The following is a 19,558-nucleotide window of genomic DNA, read 5'->3' as shown; positions in this document are numbered from 1 at the left end:
TTGATTTTATTGGCTTATGCTGGGTATTTTAAAATGAAGGGAAAAAATTTAAGTAAGATAGCAGAAATATTTTCGACTGACTATTTGTGTTAGAGGTCTATACCCAAAGTAAGGTAAAGTAAAATATACGGCTTACAACTCGTTTCTCCTTTAACAACAGGATATTCGTAAAATACTTCCACAGCTTTTACATAAAGGGAAATAATCTTTAAAAAATCCCTTTTTTGTAGGCAAGATTTTGTAGCAAATAAACTATGTTAATGGCCGTTGATAAATATGTATGTTAATAAATTTTTGTACCAAACCTTGAAGAAATATTCTTACGACAAATTCGTATAAGCTGAATAATGCTGGACCTCAGAATAAAAAAACGTTATAATTTTTCATCAAGGTAACTTTAATTTTTCTAATTCTATAGCAAGGTTCTATGCTCTAAATTTCATAGAATTGCAGGTCTTCGGTTATTTTCTGTAAATATTTATAGACAGGTTAACTGTGAGAGTTTTTATATTTCCTTCATTCGCGCTTTTTAGCGCTTTAATACTGGAGAAGAGCATAGGAATAAGACTAGTTAACTACAGTATTATAATAATTAAAATTTCTCTGTTATTTTAAACTGTATTTGTGCAACGATTAGAATTGTATGAACCTTCGCCAACGAACATCCTAATAATCCGACATATTGTCCGATTTATATATATAATATTCCTATTCCACATCATAACAGTGCTAAGTACCTAGGTTTCACCTGCTAAGCTACGCTGGAAAGAGCATGTCAAAAAAAGCTGCGAGCTTGATATGAAATTTGCTAAACTTTACCACCTAGTTGGCAGGAAATCCACTCTATCAATTCAAAACAGTTAGTATATTATCAAGTTCCAAAGCCAGTTTGGGCCTACGGAGCCCAACTATGGGGTTGCTCAAGCCAAAGCTGTATTGCCAGCATTTAGCGCTTTCAAAGTAAGGTACTAAGGACTTTAGTTAATGCTCTTTAGTACGCTAGATCTGCTAACCTGCACCGTGATCTAGACGTAAATTAAGTGGCAAATGAAATCTCCAAAATTGCAAAGTCTCACGAACTGAGGCTTAGACAGCAAGTTAATGAGGAAACCTACAGACTCATCGGAACTGCTGGGCGAGAAATCCGGTTGAAACATAAGAAGCCTTCTGAGCTAGTAAGACAACAGTAGCAGCAAACGTATTTCTTAACATTTAGATTTTAAGTATTTCTTCTAATTAATTAGACAAGAACTGTTATTAGTATTTTATTTTTATATACTAGGTACAATTATAAAATAATATAAAAAAACATCCTAATTTTTTTAAATTAGTTTTTCAAATTTTGGCAAAACTAAATATATAGAAAATAGTTAGAATATATATACATATATATAGAAAAAAAAAACAGTAATTATGAGTGTGGTCGAAGGTGCAATTATGTGTGTACCATATTTATGAAGTTCACAAGTCGTTCTATATCTTTGGATTACTATCCAAAAGGACTGTTGAAAAATTTAACCTTTGAATGTGATGTACCACCAATTAGTTAGTCCTAAATTATTGAAATATTATTTCAATATACTTTGGTTCAAAGCTATCTTTTACAAAAAATTGTAATGAGAAAAGAACGCCGTAAATAGCACGACTTGTGACCTTCTGATTAATTATATTGTATTGTACTTATGTTAACTTTTAGTTTCATGGTTCTTGTTCTAAACTGTTAATTTATTAAATAATTGTATTATATCTGTCTGTATGTAAATTAATTGTATAAAAAAATGGTAATGTCGGATAAGGCATTATGTACTTTTTCGACTATTTCACTTTTTACTCAAATCATTCACAAATATACATTTAACTTTTGCCACTTGGATTTTAGGACCTCGGTTCTGAATTTTCTCTTTAAGTTAGCTGATCATTAATTTCACTATAATAAATCTTTATTGTAGTAAGTAGAAGTCTCAAAATCCAGCAACGGCTCAAGAATTTGTTTACATTATTTTGCGAATTTTAAAGCTTGAATACGTTGAATATCTAAAAGACATGCGTACTTTACTTTTTACTTATTTACGAACTAACTTTCTAACTGAATAATTTACCAAAATTGTTGCTGCTCTTTAAACACTATCTGAAATTTTTACTTTCGCCCTTTTTTATAGTGTAATATTTTTATTATTTAAATTTATGAAAGCATTATTATCGTTAAAATAATATTTATAATTGTAACAATTATACTTAAATGTTGCATTAATATAAACTGAAAGTTAAAAAATTTCGGATTCCTTAAAATATCAACATTATCAACATGAAAAATTGACAAAATTCATGGAAATTTAGTAATTTCACAACAAATTTAAAAATGCATGCAATTCTGCGGAAAACAACTACAATTTTAAATTGCAACAAATGTCATTGTTTTTCGTTTCCTTACGTTCTTTTTACGATGTCTGCTTAAAATTTGAGCAATGTTGCCAAATATTTTCACCAACTCTTCCCAAAACTTAGGGTTGTTATTTGCATAATATATACAAGGTCTGTCGCAAAAGAAACAGGACTGTTAAAAAAAAACAACAAAAAATTAATATTTTTCAAAAGTTATATTTTTTTATTCAAAGTAGTTTCCTTGTGCTTCGATACAGCGTTTAGCCCGGTCAATTAGCATTTCAAATGAGTGTTTAAGGTCTTTTTTCGGAATGCTCTTGAGAATATCGATCGTCGCCTTTTGGATAGCTGAAATGTCCTGAAACCAGTGTCCTTTCATGGACAAATGAAGTTTTCCAAATAGGTAAAAATCACAGGGTGCCAGATCAGGTGAGTAGGCTGAGTGATTAATGGTTAATATGGAGTTTTTTGTCAAAAAATCAGTGACAAGCGTCGACCGATGATACGGCGCATTATTGTGCAACAGGCGCCAGGGCCCTGCCTCACGGTATTGTGGTGGAGCACGACGAATGCGTGACAAAAGACGCTTCATAACACCAAGGTAAAACACAGCATTAATCGTTTGGCTAGGTGGGACGAACTTTCGGTGTACAATACCCTCGGAATCGTAAAAACAAATCAGCATTGTCTTTATTTTTGACTTGTGAAGACGACCGACTTCTGATTGTCTCAGAATTCCTCACGACCTTTTGGGAATCGCTTAAACCAGTCATGCACATTACTACGGGATAGGCACTGATCATCATAAACTTTTTTCATCATTTGAAATGTTTTAGTAAACGTTTTCCCAAGTTTGAAACAAAATTTAATATTTGCTCTTTGTTCAAAATACATTTACGACCGATGACCAAAAACTGCTGTCACTTTTTGATCGATAACATAGATTGTAGTTGTCAAATTGTCTTAAAATTTTTACAACAACAAGAGATCAAACTTTTTATTTCATATACCCATCATACCAATAGGTGGCGCCACCAGAAACAGTTATATTTAAAAAGTTCTGTTTCTTTTGCGACAGACCTTGTATATTTCTTATAATCTACCAGCATTTCGTAATAAGAGTGTTAATATTATTAAAATTTAATTTCAAAATATTCTGAAGGTGTTAAAAGCATACTTGGTACCATACTTAAATACGGACAAAAGTTTCCAACATAAATTAAAATAGGTAGAAGTACGATATTTTGAAACTTTGAGCTTTGGGTAAAGTCCCATATTGGCCTTATTTAGGGTACTTTTATAGTATTGAAAAACATCTTGGAATAAAATTGATTAAATAATCAAACAGTTTAAACATCATATAATAATGTTTTATATAGTATACTAGAATTATGTGTCATTAAGAGATATAACGTCTTGTGATTGTGACGACAGATTTTGAATTTGCTTTGGTACTCGTATTATAAAAATAATTGAAGACCAAAGCATACGCTATGTCTCAAAAAATGCTTGCCTGCATTTATTTAATTTTTTATGTATTGGCTGAAATATATCAATGCATTATTTCTCAGTGAGGTTTACGCTTTTATGACACATGTATCTTTGTATGGATACGTTTAATACGAGAAATATAAAATTTGTTAAATTACAGGCATTTAAGGGTTTTCAAGTTTAAAAAGAGATTATTTTTTAAAGAAATTTATGTTCCTGAGATAATCTTAAGCTTATATGTGGGGATTACAATATTATTATCTAGGGTTAAAACTGTTCAGATATTCACTTGCTCTGAGTCAATATTTTCAGACTTTGGTGCAAAATAATAGGTTTACAAGTCACTGACCCTCTTATACAAGTTGAAAGAAGTCGCAGATGATATTTTTAAACAGAAAGGGGTAACTATAATCATTTCATTGTGTGATAAAATAGATAAAATTAAAAATATGGTTGCTGTTAAAAGATTATACGGGAAGTTTGGTGTTGGTGTTCAGTAAAAAATAATAATCAAAGGGAATTGCAATACTCAGATAAAAAGTATACAAAATATATTCACTTGTTCTCACAAATATATTGTACAATATCTATGTATGTATGTTACATTGCCAACATTTTCGAATCTATATTTTGACAACATTTGTCGACTTTTTGCGCTTATGACATCTTTGTTTTTTTGTAATCTTCCACATTTTCATTCCAACTTTTCGTATTTTATGAACATATGTGTGTATAACGTAACCCTAGATAATATATTGGCAAATTTCAAAGTTTGTTTTTATCACGATCGATACTAATTGCTTTAAAAATCTCTTTTCCGATGCCGTATCTTAAATTGAATTGGTCTAAACTTGAAGCTCTAGGTCTGGGTAAAGAGAAGGGTTCAATTTCGGGATCTGTTTCACTAATATCTGCTTCAGTATCACTAAATTTTCGACGTCTTCTTAAAATTGAATTACTACACTTAAAATCAGTGGAGTTCGCACGTTTTCTCTCTTGTTTATCCATCTCCGCAGCAAGCATTTTTACCTCCCAATCGTTGTGATGCACATGTGCGAATACATTGTCTTTCACATTTTTTTGCTCTATGTCTTCATACTTAACATTCAATTTGCCAGAAGAAGAACTCGAGCTCGAGCTATCACCAATGTCTAGAACTACACTATCTTGCATGTTTAAGTTTCCGGTGAGATCTGACACAGAAACAACATAATTTCTCTTTTGTTGCTTGCCCATTGTAATATTCTCTTCTGATTTATTTTTGTACAAACTTCGTGAAGAAATGTGTCCTGAAGAGTCTTTGCAAACATTATTAAATATCGACGAAGAACTGTGTCGTTGAACTTGTGGTGGAGATGACATAAAAACCGTATCCAATGAGTCTCCGCGCTAAAATTAAAATACTTTTACTTTTATTTTTTGGATATTTGATAAATTTAACAAGTGGTTGAAATACCATAAAAAGAAGTTCTGCTGATGAACTGGAGCTGGCATGGTCCTCTGACTCTAGATCTGCATCAACCCATAATTTGCTAAGCTTATCACGTGTAAGTTCAGTTTTTCTTCGTGGCGAGGATGTTTTTAATTCGATATTTTTAATTTTTGTCTGAAGATTTGCAATAATTTCATCGCGCTTTCTTACTTCTCGGGCCATTACCGAAAATTGTAATTCGAATTTTAAATGCATTTCTGTAATCTGATCCTTAATTACATCATTAATTTCACTCCAAACACGATTGAAATTCTCCTCCACGTTGAGGATATCTAAAACATAAAAAAACAGTTAAAGTTTCAAAATAGCCCGTTTGCCTCATTTCAAACCCCAGCAAAGGTGAAACAAACAAAAAATAACTACACATTTTTAGCGTTACTTTATATAGTTTTGATGGATTTACAAAATTGTATGCTATTTATCGGTTGAAGAGAAAATGTTCGCACCAAAGAAATTAATTTTTTGAAGAACTTCGACATAATTTTAACTAGTTTTACTTTTAATGTATGGACCATCAATTTTTGCAAAATTTTTCATGGCAATCAAGTTGAAGAAGTTAAAAGGCGTTGTGTGCATAATCTAACAGTAAAACAAACCATTTTCATGGCTTTGTCAAAATGTTTAAAACGACATTAGACCATTTGCCAACGGGCAGCCATAATATTGTCATTAGAACTGACAATATGTACACCTTCTGATGAGCATGCAAAAATTGGCGAAGTTATTATTGTAGTCTGTGGAGAAAAAATGGAGTCTGGAGACATCGTGCTTCATCATTGGAACGAAGGAAAAGTGTGTCTTAAAGTCTTATAATGCGTTACAATACTCATTACTCATGAATCTTCTAGCAGGAAGAAGGATACCATTTTAATATCAGAATGGTTAATCAAAGAACAGGTAACGATACTAAATAATAATTATAAAGTAACAAAAAAGTTAGTATTATTAATTTTATTTTAAACAGGGAAGTTGAAGTCAATCACAATTTAAAGTGTCAACGGATTTTTCAGCAGTACTGTATTTAAAATGGAGACTGATCGGTTGATGTCCATCTAAACCAATTGAAGCTTCGATTTGAAGAATAAATCCGTTGTGCTATTAACGCGAGAGCAACGTAAATAATGTGGCAATAATGACAATTTTGTCGAGTACTCATGTTGCGATGTTGTATGTTCGACAATATGACCACAACTATTCATTACATTCACCTGAAACCCGCAATGGTTAAACCAAGAATAAATTACTAGACAAAGCACCACTTCATAGACATGCCATTATTGCTAGAGTTTTGAAATAAAAATTTAAATCTTTAATAAATAGACACATGCTATTTAAGTTAATTGACAAAATAAGGTCAAATGAAATTAATTCCAGAATTTCAGCTAAGACTCCCGACAAAAGAGTTGACCCATGGAATGGCGCAGTGGTTTTAAATATATTGGAATTGCCGGGCATATCACCTCACAATTTAAAATTCATGATGAGTAACATTAATCAATCTCGACTAAGCAAAGAAACGAGACTGGCTATGAAAATTCCACTGAATAACGTGATCGAAACAAAGGAAATTCCATACATATGTATGTATGTCTTGATTCTGTCCGCTTTTAAGATAACACTATTTTGTTAAATCCACTATGAGTAAGAACTTCTCCGGGCCAACTAGTTTTCCAATATTAATGTAATGCAAAATATCACATATATTACGAGATGGAACAATAAATAAACGGGAACGAAAGAAATTCACGTGCTAGAAAAATAAAACAAAAAAAAATCAAGCATCCTAATTATACAAGACAGTAAGCCGATTGAATGTAACAACTATAAATCTAACAAAAATAAATTTAAATAAATAAGAAAGTGCTAAGTTGCTATAAATCTAAAAATTCGACGTTAATTACATATACATATGTACATATATAAAGGATGATCTATTTCAAGAGAGGAATTTTTATTATCCTTCGAAAGAATATGCTTTTGCTTTTATTTTTTGCAGATTATGTCTTTCAAATATTAGCCATCCATTGATTGATGTGATACTTATTAAAACCAAATGTCGCTGAGATCACGAGCTTAAATTTCAGACATCAAAATATAGGTTATCATTGCGCGAGAATGATCGCCATACCAAACCGTGGCTTTTTCTGTATGAAATGGCAGCTCTTGAATCTCTTCGGGTTACTATTGAGCCAGAAATGGGTTTCATCGCTAAATAAAATTTGGCTTGAAAATTTCGGATCTTCTTGGAACTTTGCAAGAGCCCATAAAGCGATTTCGCTTGGGAAGATCGAGAGGCTTCAGTTCTTGCACAAGCAGTATTTTGTAATTTAATTTAAGATCTCGACGTAAAATACGCCATCGCGTCGTTCAATACGTCAGTCCGCGTTGCTGCGAACGGCACCGATTCGACTCTACTCGGTCTCCGTGTACACTTTCCGCTACGGTTGCTATATTTTCTTCACTGCGTACTGGACGTAGTGTATTCGATCGAATATTATCCAATAATGAATGATAGGTCTCAAGATGGGTGATTGTTTTGGTGATTAGTACGATCAGTAGGCCGATTATGTTGACCATAAATTAAGTGAAGCGCATGAAACACAGTCTTTACAACACGTGAATTTTCGTAATAAAGTTGAACGGTTTGTAAACGTTATTTAAGCATAAGTCTTTCTTTGATGTACCATCAGCCCTCCTGCCGAGGGACAGCACTACCAAAACAGTTAACTTCAAGAAGAAGTTTAAGGTCACCCTCGGCAGCAAAGACGAGGGGAATGATTCCAATCTCGAGCTGATGCTGAGGTGGTACACCGATGGCTCGAAAATGTCGGAGGGTATCGGTGCAGGGATCGCGGGCCCACGCACTAAGCTCTCCATACCCATGGGAGAGTTCCCAAGCATTTTCCAGGCAGAAGTTTTTGCCATAAGTCGGTGTATAGAAATAAACTTCCATCGCAACTATCGCAATGAGAGAATAGCCATTCTCAGCGAATCAAATCGCTATTAGTGCAGGAGTGCAGGGAAAGGCTGAACAGCCTTGCAGAACGTAACCAGGTACACCTAATCTGGGTGTCTGGTCACAGAGGCATAGCCGGTAATGAACTGGCGGATGAGCTAGCCCGCTCCGCAGCCTCCACTAAGATGGTGGGAGCAGATTGGGATAGGTCCACATACCATAAAGAAGCTACTCCGCAAGGAAGAAGGAGTGGGCAGGGAGGAGCATTGGCGGCAAACGAGTCGGTATGAGACATGCCAAGTTGCTAATGGGAGGATACAATTTGAGTAGGTTCAAGGTTGTAATAAACCTCCCCAGGAACAAACTCAGGCTACTGGTCGCATGGTATACCGGCCACTGCAAGTTGAATAGGCACCTGTACAATATAGGCTTATCCTCTTGCGTTAACTGCCGGTTCTGCGACTTGGAGCCTGAAACCCCGGAGCACCTGCTGATTGACTGCACAGCAGTCTGTAGACGTAGGACTAAGGCCTTTGGATCAATGTTTCCGGGTAGGGATCGCATAGCCTCACTAGCGCCCGGAAGTCTATTGAACTTCATCAATGCGCTGGGGCTAGGTGAGTCTATGTAAGTTAGAAGAGGGCACAATAGACCAAAGGTTGCGGTGCATTCCTCATATTGAATCAATCAATCAAGGTCTTTTAATGTTCTGTCCACGGCCTCTGTATGTGTTTTATAGCTCATGGCGCATTCATCCCACATAATCATTGAGACGTCTTGCAATAGTTAACCAAGAGGCCCATTTTTGCGGATAGAACATACTGATTGCTGTTCAAGATTTATGGATAACGGAAGTTTAAAAGATGAATGAGTAGCTTTCATCTTTAAAAAGGTTGCAGCAATTCCTGACAAAGCCACTGCTATCGCTATCTTCCCTGATTGTCTTATTTTACAAGTATTAAAAATATTGTTTATGTTATTATTCACGCTATAACTCGCTCTTTTCAGTGTGTTGCAGCTTAGCTAAATGTTGAATAACTTTCTCTGCCTAAATTTAACATAATCTGTTTTAAATAATTAATGATTTTTTTTACTTTACGCTCGTAAGTCGGTTAAAAATTAATATTTTCAGATTTTTTATTTAAAAACCATCCTCATTGGATTATCTTCAAAGTGGTTCAGGTCATGCAATGGTTTAGTCAACTATAGCGATCAAGTGCTAATTGAGCCCGATAAGGCTGCACTCCTACCTATAGCGATCAGACAAAAAACCCATGTTATTTTTATAAATAAATTTTAGTGTATACCATAGCCATAGCAATGCGCGGACAGATCTTCCAGTTATAGAATAAAAAATGATCACAAAAAGATAATTACCTCCTGTTCTCAACGAATCCCCAATTGTCTTGAACCGTTTTGTTGTACGTTGATTAGTGTAAGATGGACAGGGATCATATTGCATCACATTGTTATTAAGTTGAATAGTATTTCGTCGTTTTGAGACCGCTTTTATATGAGCGCCACTGGATACTCGATTTTCAGGGCATTTATCCCATCCAAAAGCGGAAATTATGGGCGCGTGAGAGATGTTTACGTGTTTATCTTCGGCTCCACTAGTCGTTTGCAAGGCTTCATACTGTTCATCTTCATTAGATCTGTGAGCGCTGTTGGGTGGACTAGAAAGAGTTGGTTTGATCGTTATACTTTTCATTAGCATACTATGTCTAGCCACATACCCTTCTAATGTCGGTTCTCTTAGTAATTTCTTGTTGGGCTTTTCCGTCACGCACGAGTCTTCATTTTCATTTTGAAAAGCACTTTTACATTCTTCTGAATTGTGACGGAGTTTCTGTAAAATACACTTCAACTTTCGGCGTTCAGAAGTTTCATTTTGTTCGGGACTAAGAGGTAAATAGGCAGGCGGTATATATTTGTCTTTCCTCTCATTGTTGTTATTTGACAGAGATGTGTTAGTCGAATTAGATGAACTTGATTCATAAGCTGTAAAAAATTGCGAGTACATTTCAGAAACATCACTGAAGCATCGATACAACGGTTCTGGCACTGCGAGTTGGCTAGTTATTTTAGAACTGTCTAAGCTAAAACTTCGCATTTGTAGTGCTTTTTCAAGTTCTTCTAGCTTCTGACGTTCGTTCAGTATTTTTAGACGCTTTACAAATGGTAATCCACTATATTCGGGCGATAAATCAAAAACAGAGTGATACGATTTTCTGCTTTCGTTGGAATGATTTGTCGCTACAATTTTCGAGTGCTTCCGTACATTTTCTAAAATCTTTATTTGCTCTGTAGGCTTTGTATTTGGAGTGGTCGCAGTTACAGAATGTAAAGTATTTGTAGATGGTGTTGTGGATGTAAATACAGCTGTCCCTTGAGAAGGCGTTTGGGGTGTTTCATTTGATGAACATGTTTTTACTTCAACGTCTGAATCTCCTGGTGAAGATTTCGCTAAATTATTAGAACTTGTTGACATTATCGTCGCTAACTTAAGTTTGGACCATGGCTTAATCGACATATCACTATCTGAGCGTTCTGTTGACGTGTTTATGGACGGTTTTATGAGTTTCAATGACTTTCCTGTTACCGCCTTTGGCGATTTATTAATTGCACCTAGGTCGTGTTTAATATATTTCTGCACGTCAAGTGTTTTTGGAGTCTGCTTTTGGTCTTCAGTGGCCAATTTATCGTCTTTCGACTTATTATCCATAGTATCTGTCTTTGTCACTCCAGCGAAATTAAGCATTTGTATTTTTTGCTTTAAAGACACAGTTGAAGTTGGTTTAACCTGTGTAAATAAAGGTTTAAAACACTAATATAAACTTCACTTCTTATATCGATACACAAATATGTACCAGAAAATAGCTATTCTGTTCTTTCTAGATTACAAAAACATGTTTGTGAAAATTAAAACTTACTGTAAGCTTCACGTCACTGGCTTTCGTTTCCTGTTTATTCTTTAACATTTGTAGTCTTTGCATTAGCGGAAGTGCTTCGTTTACTTCAGTCTCCGGTTCTTCTTGGATTGATTCCTGTGGCGATAGTGCATTGGCAATATGAACATGTGGGGGAGATATCTGAGGAGTGATTGCCTTTGCCGCTTTCTCTTCGCGATCCTAAAAACAAAAAACGAAAAGGAATAATGGGCATTCATAATGGATAGTTTTCACTTCCATATACAGTCAAACCTGGATAAGCGAGAGTTCAAGGGAGCACAATCTCATTCTCTCTTATAGAGGTTTCTCGCTAATCCGAATGCGATAAAATAACAATGTTATTTAGCTCCACGCAATAGAATAGGCAGAATATTGACAAGAAAACAATACAAAAACAATTGTAGGAAGTTCCACGAAAGTTAAGAATGAGCCATAAAATAGCAGATGTTAAATTTTGTCATTTGTTACTGTAAGTGTGTATCTTTTATATATGTATGTATTCCTATTGTAACTACAGTTCCTCCTAAATAATATACATAAATAAATAAAGCTTGACTGCCGCTTATAGAGGTATAGATCAGTAGCATTCTCACTTACGGAGGTTCATGAGGGAAAAACGACTCTCTCTTACAGAGGATTCTGTTTCTCGCTAATAGAGGTTTTGGTAGCTTAAAATGACGGGTCCTGGCTATAACTCTCACTTATAGAGTTTTCTTACTAATCCAGTTCTCACTTACCCGGGTTTGACTGTACATATATGTATATATACATATATCTTATAGTAAAGAAAAGGTTTGTTGATACTATTTCTTATACGTTTTAACTCAGTACCAACTTGACTCCTAAGAAATATCTTAATTTCACTTTTCCCATATAACTGAAGACAGAATTCGTCTTATAGTTCTTATGATTTTGGTATGCTATTAGTGCATAAGTACATACATATATAAAACCTAGTTACATAAGTACTTATATTACTCTTATTGTGATGTGCGAAAAAGAAGCACTAAAAATATAGAATTACATGTTATTATTCCTACCTGTTTTTCTTTGAGTAATCTCAGCCTTTGGAGTAACGGTAGCCCGGCACCAATTGGACTAGGTGTTTTGTCTTGGTGCGTTTTTTCTTCTTTTTTTTCCTCCTTCTCTTCAGAACGTACATGTGACATTCGCTTCAAAGTTGTTTTATTGCCTTTATTTAAAGTGTCTTGCAGCGGCTGCATCTCTAACGATTCATCACTTCTTCGGGTCCTGAAAATGTACGCATTATTCTTTAATACGTTCTACTTGTATTACGTCTTATATGTAGATATGTATATGCATGCACTTTCAATGCATACTTCAACAGGTCTACCGATAATTGTTGAAATTATATTTTTTATTGTTGTTATAAATAGTATTTGTAACATGTAGAGGTATAGTATGTAGGTAGCCTTTTGTATTTCGGGATTTCGCGAACCTGGTGTTACAGCGATTCAGAATTTTATCGCGAAGTTCGACATTTTTAATGTTATACATACACACTCAGAACGTTTTCCACGTGGATTAACGCAGCAACAATGTATCGATGAACTTAAACTAATGTTTATTGATCGTTTGGTAAATCAGTTGTTGTTCCGGAAACTATTGATGCTGTGCGCAAACTTATATTGTAAGATCGTCTATAGGCATTAGTTAGGACCCGAATAAATTCAACATTGTATGAACATTTGATTTTAGATTTTTTTTCACGGATCACTCTTCGCCACTACAATGCAAACTCTCACACATCGATTGAAACAATTGCATTTTTGAGTACTCAGAACATGAATTTAATGAGTCATTCACTGTAAAGTCCTGACTTGATATCGAATGACTTCTTTTTATTCCCATACGAAAAAATCAACTAAGAGGTGACCGATTTGCGACATCATCTGTAGAGGCGGTTGATGCGTTCAGAAGGCATTTGAGATACCTCAATCAGAGTGGCAAGAGTGCGTCAATGTTCAACCGCTTGCGAAAATGAATAGATTTTATTTGAGAAAACAATAAAGCGATTTTCAATGACTAATCTTTGTTTTTGTTTTTTAATCCCGAAATATAAAATGCAACCTACATATTAGCTTTGGATAATTCACCTTGTCTTTTTAAGCATACTTCGGATTCCTTTAACATCTTTTCTTAATTTGTACACAATTTTTTTTGAGGCACTATTTTCGCTACTATCGCTTCGATTAATATTGCTATATACATGTGGATGATCCGATTGCTCATTATTACATTGTGCTTTCGCGTACTTCTTATTTACGCATCGAACTTCCATAAGCCGCTTCCGTCCAAGAGTTTGTAAAATTTCTTGTGCTTCCGGGTAGTCCTTCATAGCGGCGAGTACATCTTCTCTCGACAATGAAAACAACTCAGAATAACCAACTGAGCGTACATCAGCCGTACGCCTGGAATAAAAAAACATTAATTGTATTGTTTAGCTTTTCAAACATTTCACAAACTTATTAAGGCCATCCAAGTTCAGAATTCCGATTTCACCGAAAAAGTCGCCAGCCTTCATTGTCGTTAGCACTTTACCGGTTTCACTGAGCACTTCCAGTATACCATCAGCTATTATAAACATTTCTCTGGCTACCTCACCTTTACGGCAAATGGAGTCTCCTGGTGTAAATATATATGCTTTCATCTTCAATACCAAATCATGTAAAAATTCTGGTTGGCACTCTTGAAATATAGTGACTTTTTTTAAGACACTCAAGTTAACATGTAACGCTAGTTCTGTTTTCAGCTTGTCCGGCAATAAACCCAAAGCTGTGTTTATATCACCTCCTCCTTGGATACGTCCTCTAGACCAGCTGTAGTCGTACCAACGGAGCACGCGTCTTTTCATTCCACCTGGAACCTGCAATATAATATTCATATTATATTATGGTATTACATCAAAGCCATGAAAATACCTTAAGATACTCTATATAACACTTTCACATTCATCGACATATTCGACATAAGGTGTGTTAAAATAACAAAAATCATTATACGTAGAGTATGGGAGTTGGTGTAGTTTCGACCCGATTTTATCTATTAAATATTATCACGCCACGTACTAAAAAAAAATTTCCTGGGTTTCAATAAAGTACTTCAAATACAACCACCAATCATATGGAGCATCTGTCGGATGTTCAAAACTTCTGTCAATCTATTTTAGGCACAAAGATGTTATGAGTAAAACATGTTCTGTAATATTCATTCATTTTCGATACACAGAATAACTATTATCAGGAAAGTATTCTGTCTGAATTTTAATTGTATACCCCTTACATTGACCGATATTTTCGGTCAAAAGTCAACTATAAATACTAAAGTCAACATATTCGGTACCTAGGGGTAGTTTGGGTTGCATTTGAACAATTTTTGGTCATAAGATGGCATACTAATAATTAAAATAATTATAATTATTGGTGTAAAATTGTATCCCGTTATATTAATTACTTCTTGATTTGTGTACTGGAAAGTGCAAGAATCAAATAGAATTTAAAATTGTGTTATATGGGACGTAGACGTGGTTGTAATCAGATTTCACCTAATTTCACACAGTGACATAGGAATATGGGGAGTATGCTACATACTCAATTTAGTCGAAATCGGTTTGGTTGCATTTTGAGATATGTGGTTTAACCAAAAAGTCCAATTTTCACTCATACCATCTCGATGATAAAATATAATGTCTGTGGCGTATTTTGTTATTGATTTATTGGGCTTTTAGTAGTTTTGAACGGTACCTTTATATGGAGAGTGAGCGAAGTTATCTTCCGATTTTTTCCAATTTCACTTTTTCGAAATTGTTTGTCCACAGGTGCCCTTACCACTGCGATCCCTTGTGCTAAATTAAAGTTGTATATCTTAATTTAAAGCTTAGCTATGCATTTTATAAGTTTTCGGTCAGTGGCGTTTTGTAGGCTTGGAAGTTGTCCGATTACGCCTTTTGTATTAAGGAACCCGCGTACCAAGTTTCAGCAAGATATCTAAATTTTTACTCAAGCTACAACTTGCACGGTCGGACAGACGTACAGTCAACCGGATTGCAACTTTTATCGTCATCGTGATCATTTATATCTGAAAACTTTTCTCGAAAAATATCTTTAAATGTAATCTCCTAATTCCCTTAAATTTGAAGCTGTTGTATATCTATATCTTCTACCTTTTTTGTTGTTTTAAGGGAACTTTTAAAATGGATTGAGCATTTACTATTTAGAGGAACAAGAAACAAACAGTTACTCACATGTTCCTTATGCTCATTGATTTCAAACTAACATAAAATATGGCTCACTTGGTTTATTTATAAATTTACAAACCTTATGATGACGCATGTATGTCTTAGCTCCATCCAGCAAGCGTTCGAATTCCAGGCGGTTAGCATTACGATTAGTTATCACATTTCCAACTTGACCGACAATGGTTGCAAAAATGAAAACTCCAATAAGATAGCTGACAATTGTAAAAATATACCTAGGAGATACATAAAACCACAATGACAGACAAAACGATTAGAAAAAATCACAATAATGCATCAAAGTTTTCGAAAAACACATGACATGAGCAGTATCGAATATCTTCGTAATATCAATAAGTGTTGAAGGCTGTCACAACTTTCGAAAACTTTGATGGCGTTTTTATGAATCAAGAGGTTAAAATAATAACAATTGAAGTGACAAACATATTTCCAAAAAAATCGCGTGGACAGCCCCAACATTATTGATAAACCTATACTGCATATAAGCCTCAATCGCTCACTATGCTGAGGCTTTAACGTAAATATATTCGCATATTCATTGAAAATAATGATGCAGAAATCGATTTTAAGTGAAATCCTGTTTGGAAGACTATTAACGTATCTCCTTACCCAACTAAAATCGGTTTCCATTTTGCCTTGATGTCTAAAAGGAAAACTTTGGTTTTAAAAATCTAAAACATAACGACCACGATTTATTTGCCAAGTTTCAAAAGTTTCAAAAGTTTCAATAAAAAATTCCAGTATAGTAAGCGATTGAGTTGTAAGAAAAACTTATGTACGCACATATAGTGCATATGAAAGTATATATGCATAATCAAATATGAGAATATAATTAGAATAGAAGGTATATCATACCCATAATTGGAACCGAATTGCAGTAATCTAGATCGTATACCACGTCTTGGTATAGATCTTGGGCCGTCCACTGAAAAATTTGGTCTTACGATAGAATAAAAAAAACATAATTTATAAAAATAAATGAATTGGTTTCATTAACAACAAGTAATGAGTTAACACTTCACATAACCTAATTATTTGGGTATAAACAAAAAGGTAAATACAATTATGTTGATTACCATTATAAAAATTATTTAAAATTGCATTTCGGGATTTATTGTGATTATTATACCCTCGCAAAATGTTGTTACAGTGTAATAGAGTTTTCTTTACCTACCGGTTTTTTGTAAGATCTAAAGCTAAACGAGATGGATATGGGTATATAAATGATCAGGAAGAAGTTTTGTATTGTAGATGGGCGTAATCGGGCCACTGGTACGCCTACATAATGCCATTAATTGAATTGTAGTAGGAAGTGTCTGTGTTTTGAACATTTTTTAAAAGTTATTTTAATATGATCAGGATAAATCTTATGAAGGTTATGTCAAAACTACCAAAAGTGCTATAAGTCACGAAATCAATATGTCAGAATCATAAAATTTCACATCTTAACGGAATCTAAATTTGACGTTAAGCGTGGCGCCGTCCCCCTTTACTGAAATCCTGGATTCCAGCAGTCACTAGAAATTTATTAGCAAGCAAAATCCATACATTTCCATCTTACATTGCGAGAATGGACGCCTACTTCCCATACGTTTAAATAAGCTAAGCCTCATCCTATCACATCACTCTACTTGGGAAAACTGGTGCACCTAAGAACACCATAATACTCCGTAAAATGTCCCCACACGACGACACCCCACACCACCAAGCCATAAAAAGGATTGAGATTTATATTATTATTATTATTGTTTTATATTGTGGGAAGACCTAAATGCCCAGTTCCCTTAGTTTCGTAGTCTGTCTGCAAATTTTTTAAAGATCATACTTAAATAAAATAAAAAATATGTATATACATACTATATTTTATATTAAATCGAGTGTTAATATTAAGTGAGTGGTGTATACTCATCGATTTATTCATCATATATAAAAAGTGTAAATTCAAGGTGACTTTTTTTCATTTTACAGTTTATAAATCGGGAGTCAATATCGTTATTGAAATACAACTTTGCACAGTAATCATAGTATTCACATTTAAGAATTGTTAAAATGGAACTATGGCCCCAAATACCGAATATCTTGATCTCAGGTCCTATGGCTGACTTTTTTACCGAAAGCATCGGTCAAACTGTGAGGTCTAGTATTGAAATTTAGAGAGAATATTGTTATGATAACAGCGTGCTTTTGTACCGAAAGTGCACTAGGCCTCATGTACCCAAAATAAAAATTGTTCGTACATTTCAATCAATATATCCAACATATGATGACATTTCGGTTGCCGTTATACCGTATGTACCGATTAATGTTTAAAATATCCTAGCAAAATTAAGTGAACGTATAATACTGGATATACATTAGTTTATGACAAAAATGTGTGAAATGGGTTCACAAAGGTTATTTCACAAAGCATTTTATTATAAGTAAGTTTATTTCAAGTTTAATGTTTTTTATTTTAAGTTTACAAGTTTATTTCAACCTGATCAGTGCTCGTCCGCGTGTCGACTCACTGTGTCGTTTTTAAAAAGTCTTCGCTACTCGTTGTTGTGTTGCATGTCACTGTCCGTACGAACGCCCAGTTCTAGTATCCTTTCTTCGTTCCCACATCAATTTAAATTGAAATTGTTTTCGGTTTCTTCGAATAATACATGTTGAATTCCTACGCAACAATTTTTTAATATAAAGATTTGTAACACCTGAAAGCATTTTCCAGCTTTTGCAAATTGCGAGAGTAAAAATGTTCGGTTACACCAGAACTTAGCACATTTTTAAAGGTTTTTGTATACATTTGTGTTAAGTAGTTTTCAAAAATTTTCACATTGTAAAATCTTTACGTTAGACCATATTATATTTTTAATATCATTTTCCGGTTCTTCAATGCAATTCATTTAGATATTTTTTATATGGTATGTCTTCACTACAATCTTTTTGACATGCGTATGAATACGACAAAAAAGTTTGAAACTCGTTTTTCTCGTATGTACATAGCCAATAATAAGTAGAAGTATTTTAAACTTATTATGCTAATTAAAAGCCTTACTCTGCATTTGTTTCGGGGGTTGGTAAATCTCCAATTGTAGTTAAAGTAAGCGTAGACCAATAAAGACTACCTAGATACTTCCTAGTCAATGTCGCGTAATCTCCTGGTCTGTAAGGATATACCCAGTCTCCCTTTATAAAAGAAAAATTAAATCATCAATAACTGAAATTATCTCGCTTTTAACAAATGTATGGTACCAACCTGAAATCCTTCAGCTTCCGATAATAGATAATAAAAACACCCAAACCAATGCGCCAAAATTAAAAGAATATGAATTAAGTTTATAACTCGCCATAAGTTTGGCCAAACCGTCCTACTTTCAACAATGTAATAGAATTTTACACATCGATACACCTAACAAAGAAAGAGCTATACAGTAAAAGTATGGCAATACACATTGACCACACGTACCTTAAAAAATCTTGAAAACCGTAGAAGAGGATTTGCACCGATTTTGAGTTGTATCAAATCCAGGGGAATCAATGATATGATATCAAAGAAGAAATCTCTAGAATGAATGTAATGAAGTGCTAATTTTTTATCATCGTAAACCATCAGTCCTTGTTCGAGATATCCTGTGCGTAGTTGGACAACTATATCGAATACGAAAACAACATCCGTGAGTGTATCACAAACAAACCAAAAAATAGGAACAGCTTGCTGAAAATAAAAATATTAACAAAATACAATGTGGAGAAAAGTTATTATTTTAGGACAAAAAAATTGTATGTAAACGAAATTATTTGCTGATTATTATTAAAAGGACACCTGTAATGGAGCTATGATTACAGTACATCCGAAGATTAATATCTATGATGGGCCGCAATAAAAATAAAGCACTGACTTTGGAATCATACTACAAGACATAATTTGATTTTTATAAATATATGCACGCACTGTAATACTTTATAATTAACTATGAGGCATTTTTTGATCATTAATGTTACTCAATAAAATTTCTTAATTTCCGACC

The 19,558-nt window shown here is 34.1% G+C and overlaps 1 protein-coding gene across 3 annotated transcripts in view; it reads right to left on the bottom strand.

Moving 5' to 3' along the window:
• Positions 1-3,397: 3,397 nt before the first annotated feature.
• Positions 3,398-19,558, bottom strand: part of LOC120774809 — a 45,618-nt gene continuing 29,457 nt past the window's right edge. The window contains exons 7-19 of one of the 3 annotated variants that reach the window (XM_040104609.1): positions 18,997-19,245; positions 18,787-18,939; positions 18,586-18,716; positions 16,404-16,487; positions 15,610-15,763; positions 13,759-14,159; positions 13,390-13,704; positions 12,313-12,523; positions 11,255-11,452; positions 10,058-11,124; positions 9,699-9,997; positions 5,330-5,637; positions 3,398-5,262 (exon numbers count right to left, since the gene is read on the bottom strand). In XM_040104609.1, the coding sequence (XP_039960543.1) occupies positions 4,639-5,262; positions 5,330-5,637; positions 9,699-9,997; positions 10,058-11,124; positions 11,255-11,452; positions 12,313-12,523; positions 13,390-13,704; positions 13,759-14,159; positions 15,610-15,763; positions 16,404-16,487; positions 18,586-18,716; positions 18,787-18,939; positions 18,997-19,245 (4,194 nt within the window). In that variant the 3' untranslated portion in view covers positions 3,398-4,638. Of the gene's footprint in view, positions 5,263-5,329; positions 5,638-9,698; positions 11,125-11,254; positions 11,453-12,312; positions 12,524-13,389; positions 13,705-13,758; positions 14,160-15,609; positions 15,764-16,403; positions 16,488-18,585; positions 18,717-18,786; positions 18,940-18,996; positions 19,246-19,558 lie in introns of all 3 variants that reach the window. The other 2 variants (XM_040104607.1, XM_040104610.1) reach the window with 2 other exon arrangements.

The sequence above is a fragment of the Bactrocera tryoni genome, chromosome 4 (assembly GCF_016617805.1).
Source record: "Bactrocera tryoni isolate S06 chromosome 4, CSIRO_BtryS06_freeze2, whole genome shotgun sequence".
Classification (NCBI taxonomy): Eukaryota; Metazoa; Arthropoda; class Insecta; order Diptera; family Tephritidae; genus Bactrocera; species Bactrocera tryoni.
The sequence above is the reverse complement of the archived record's forward strand: the minus strand, read 5'-3'. Positions and strand labels throughout refer to the sequence as shown.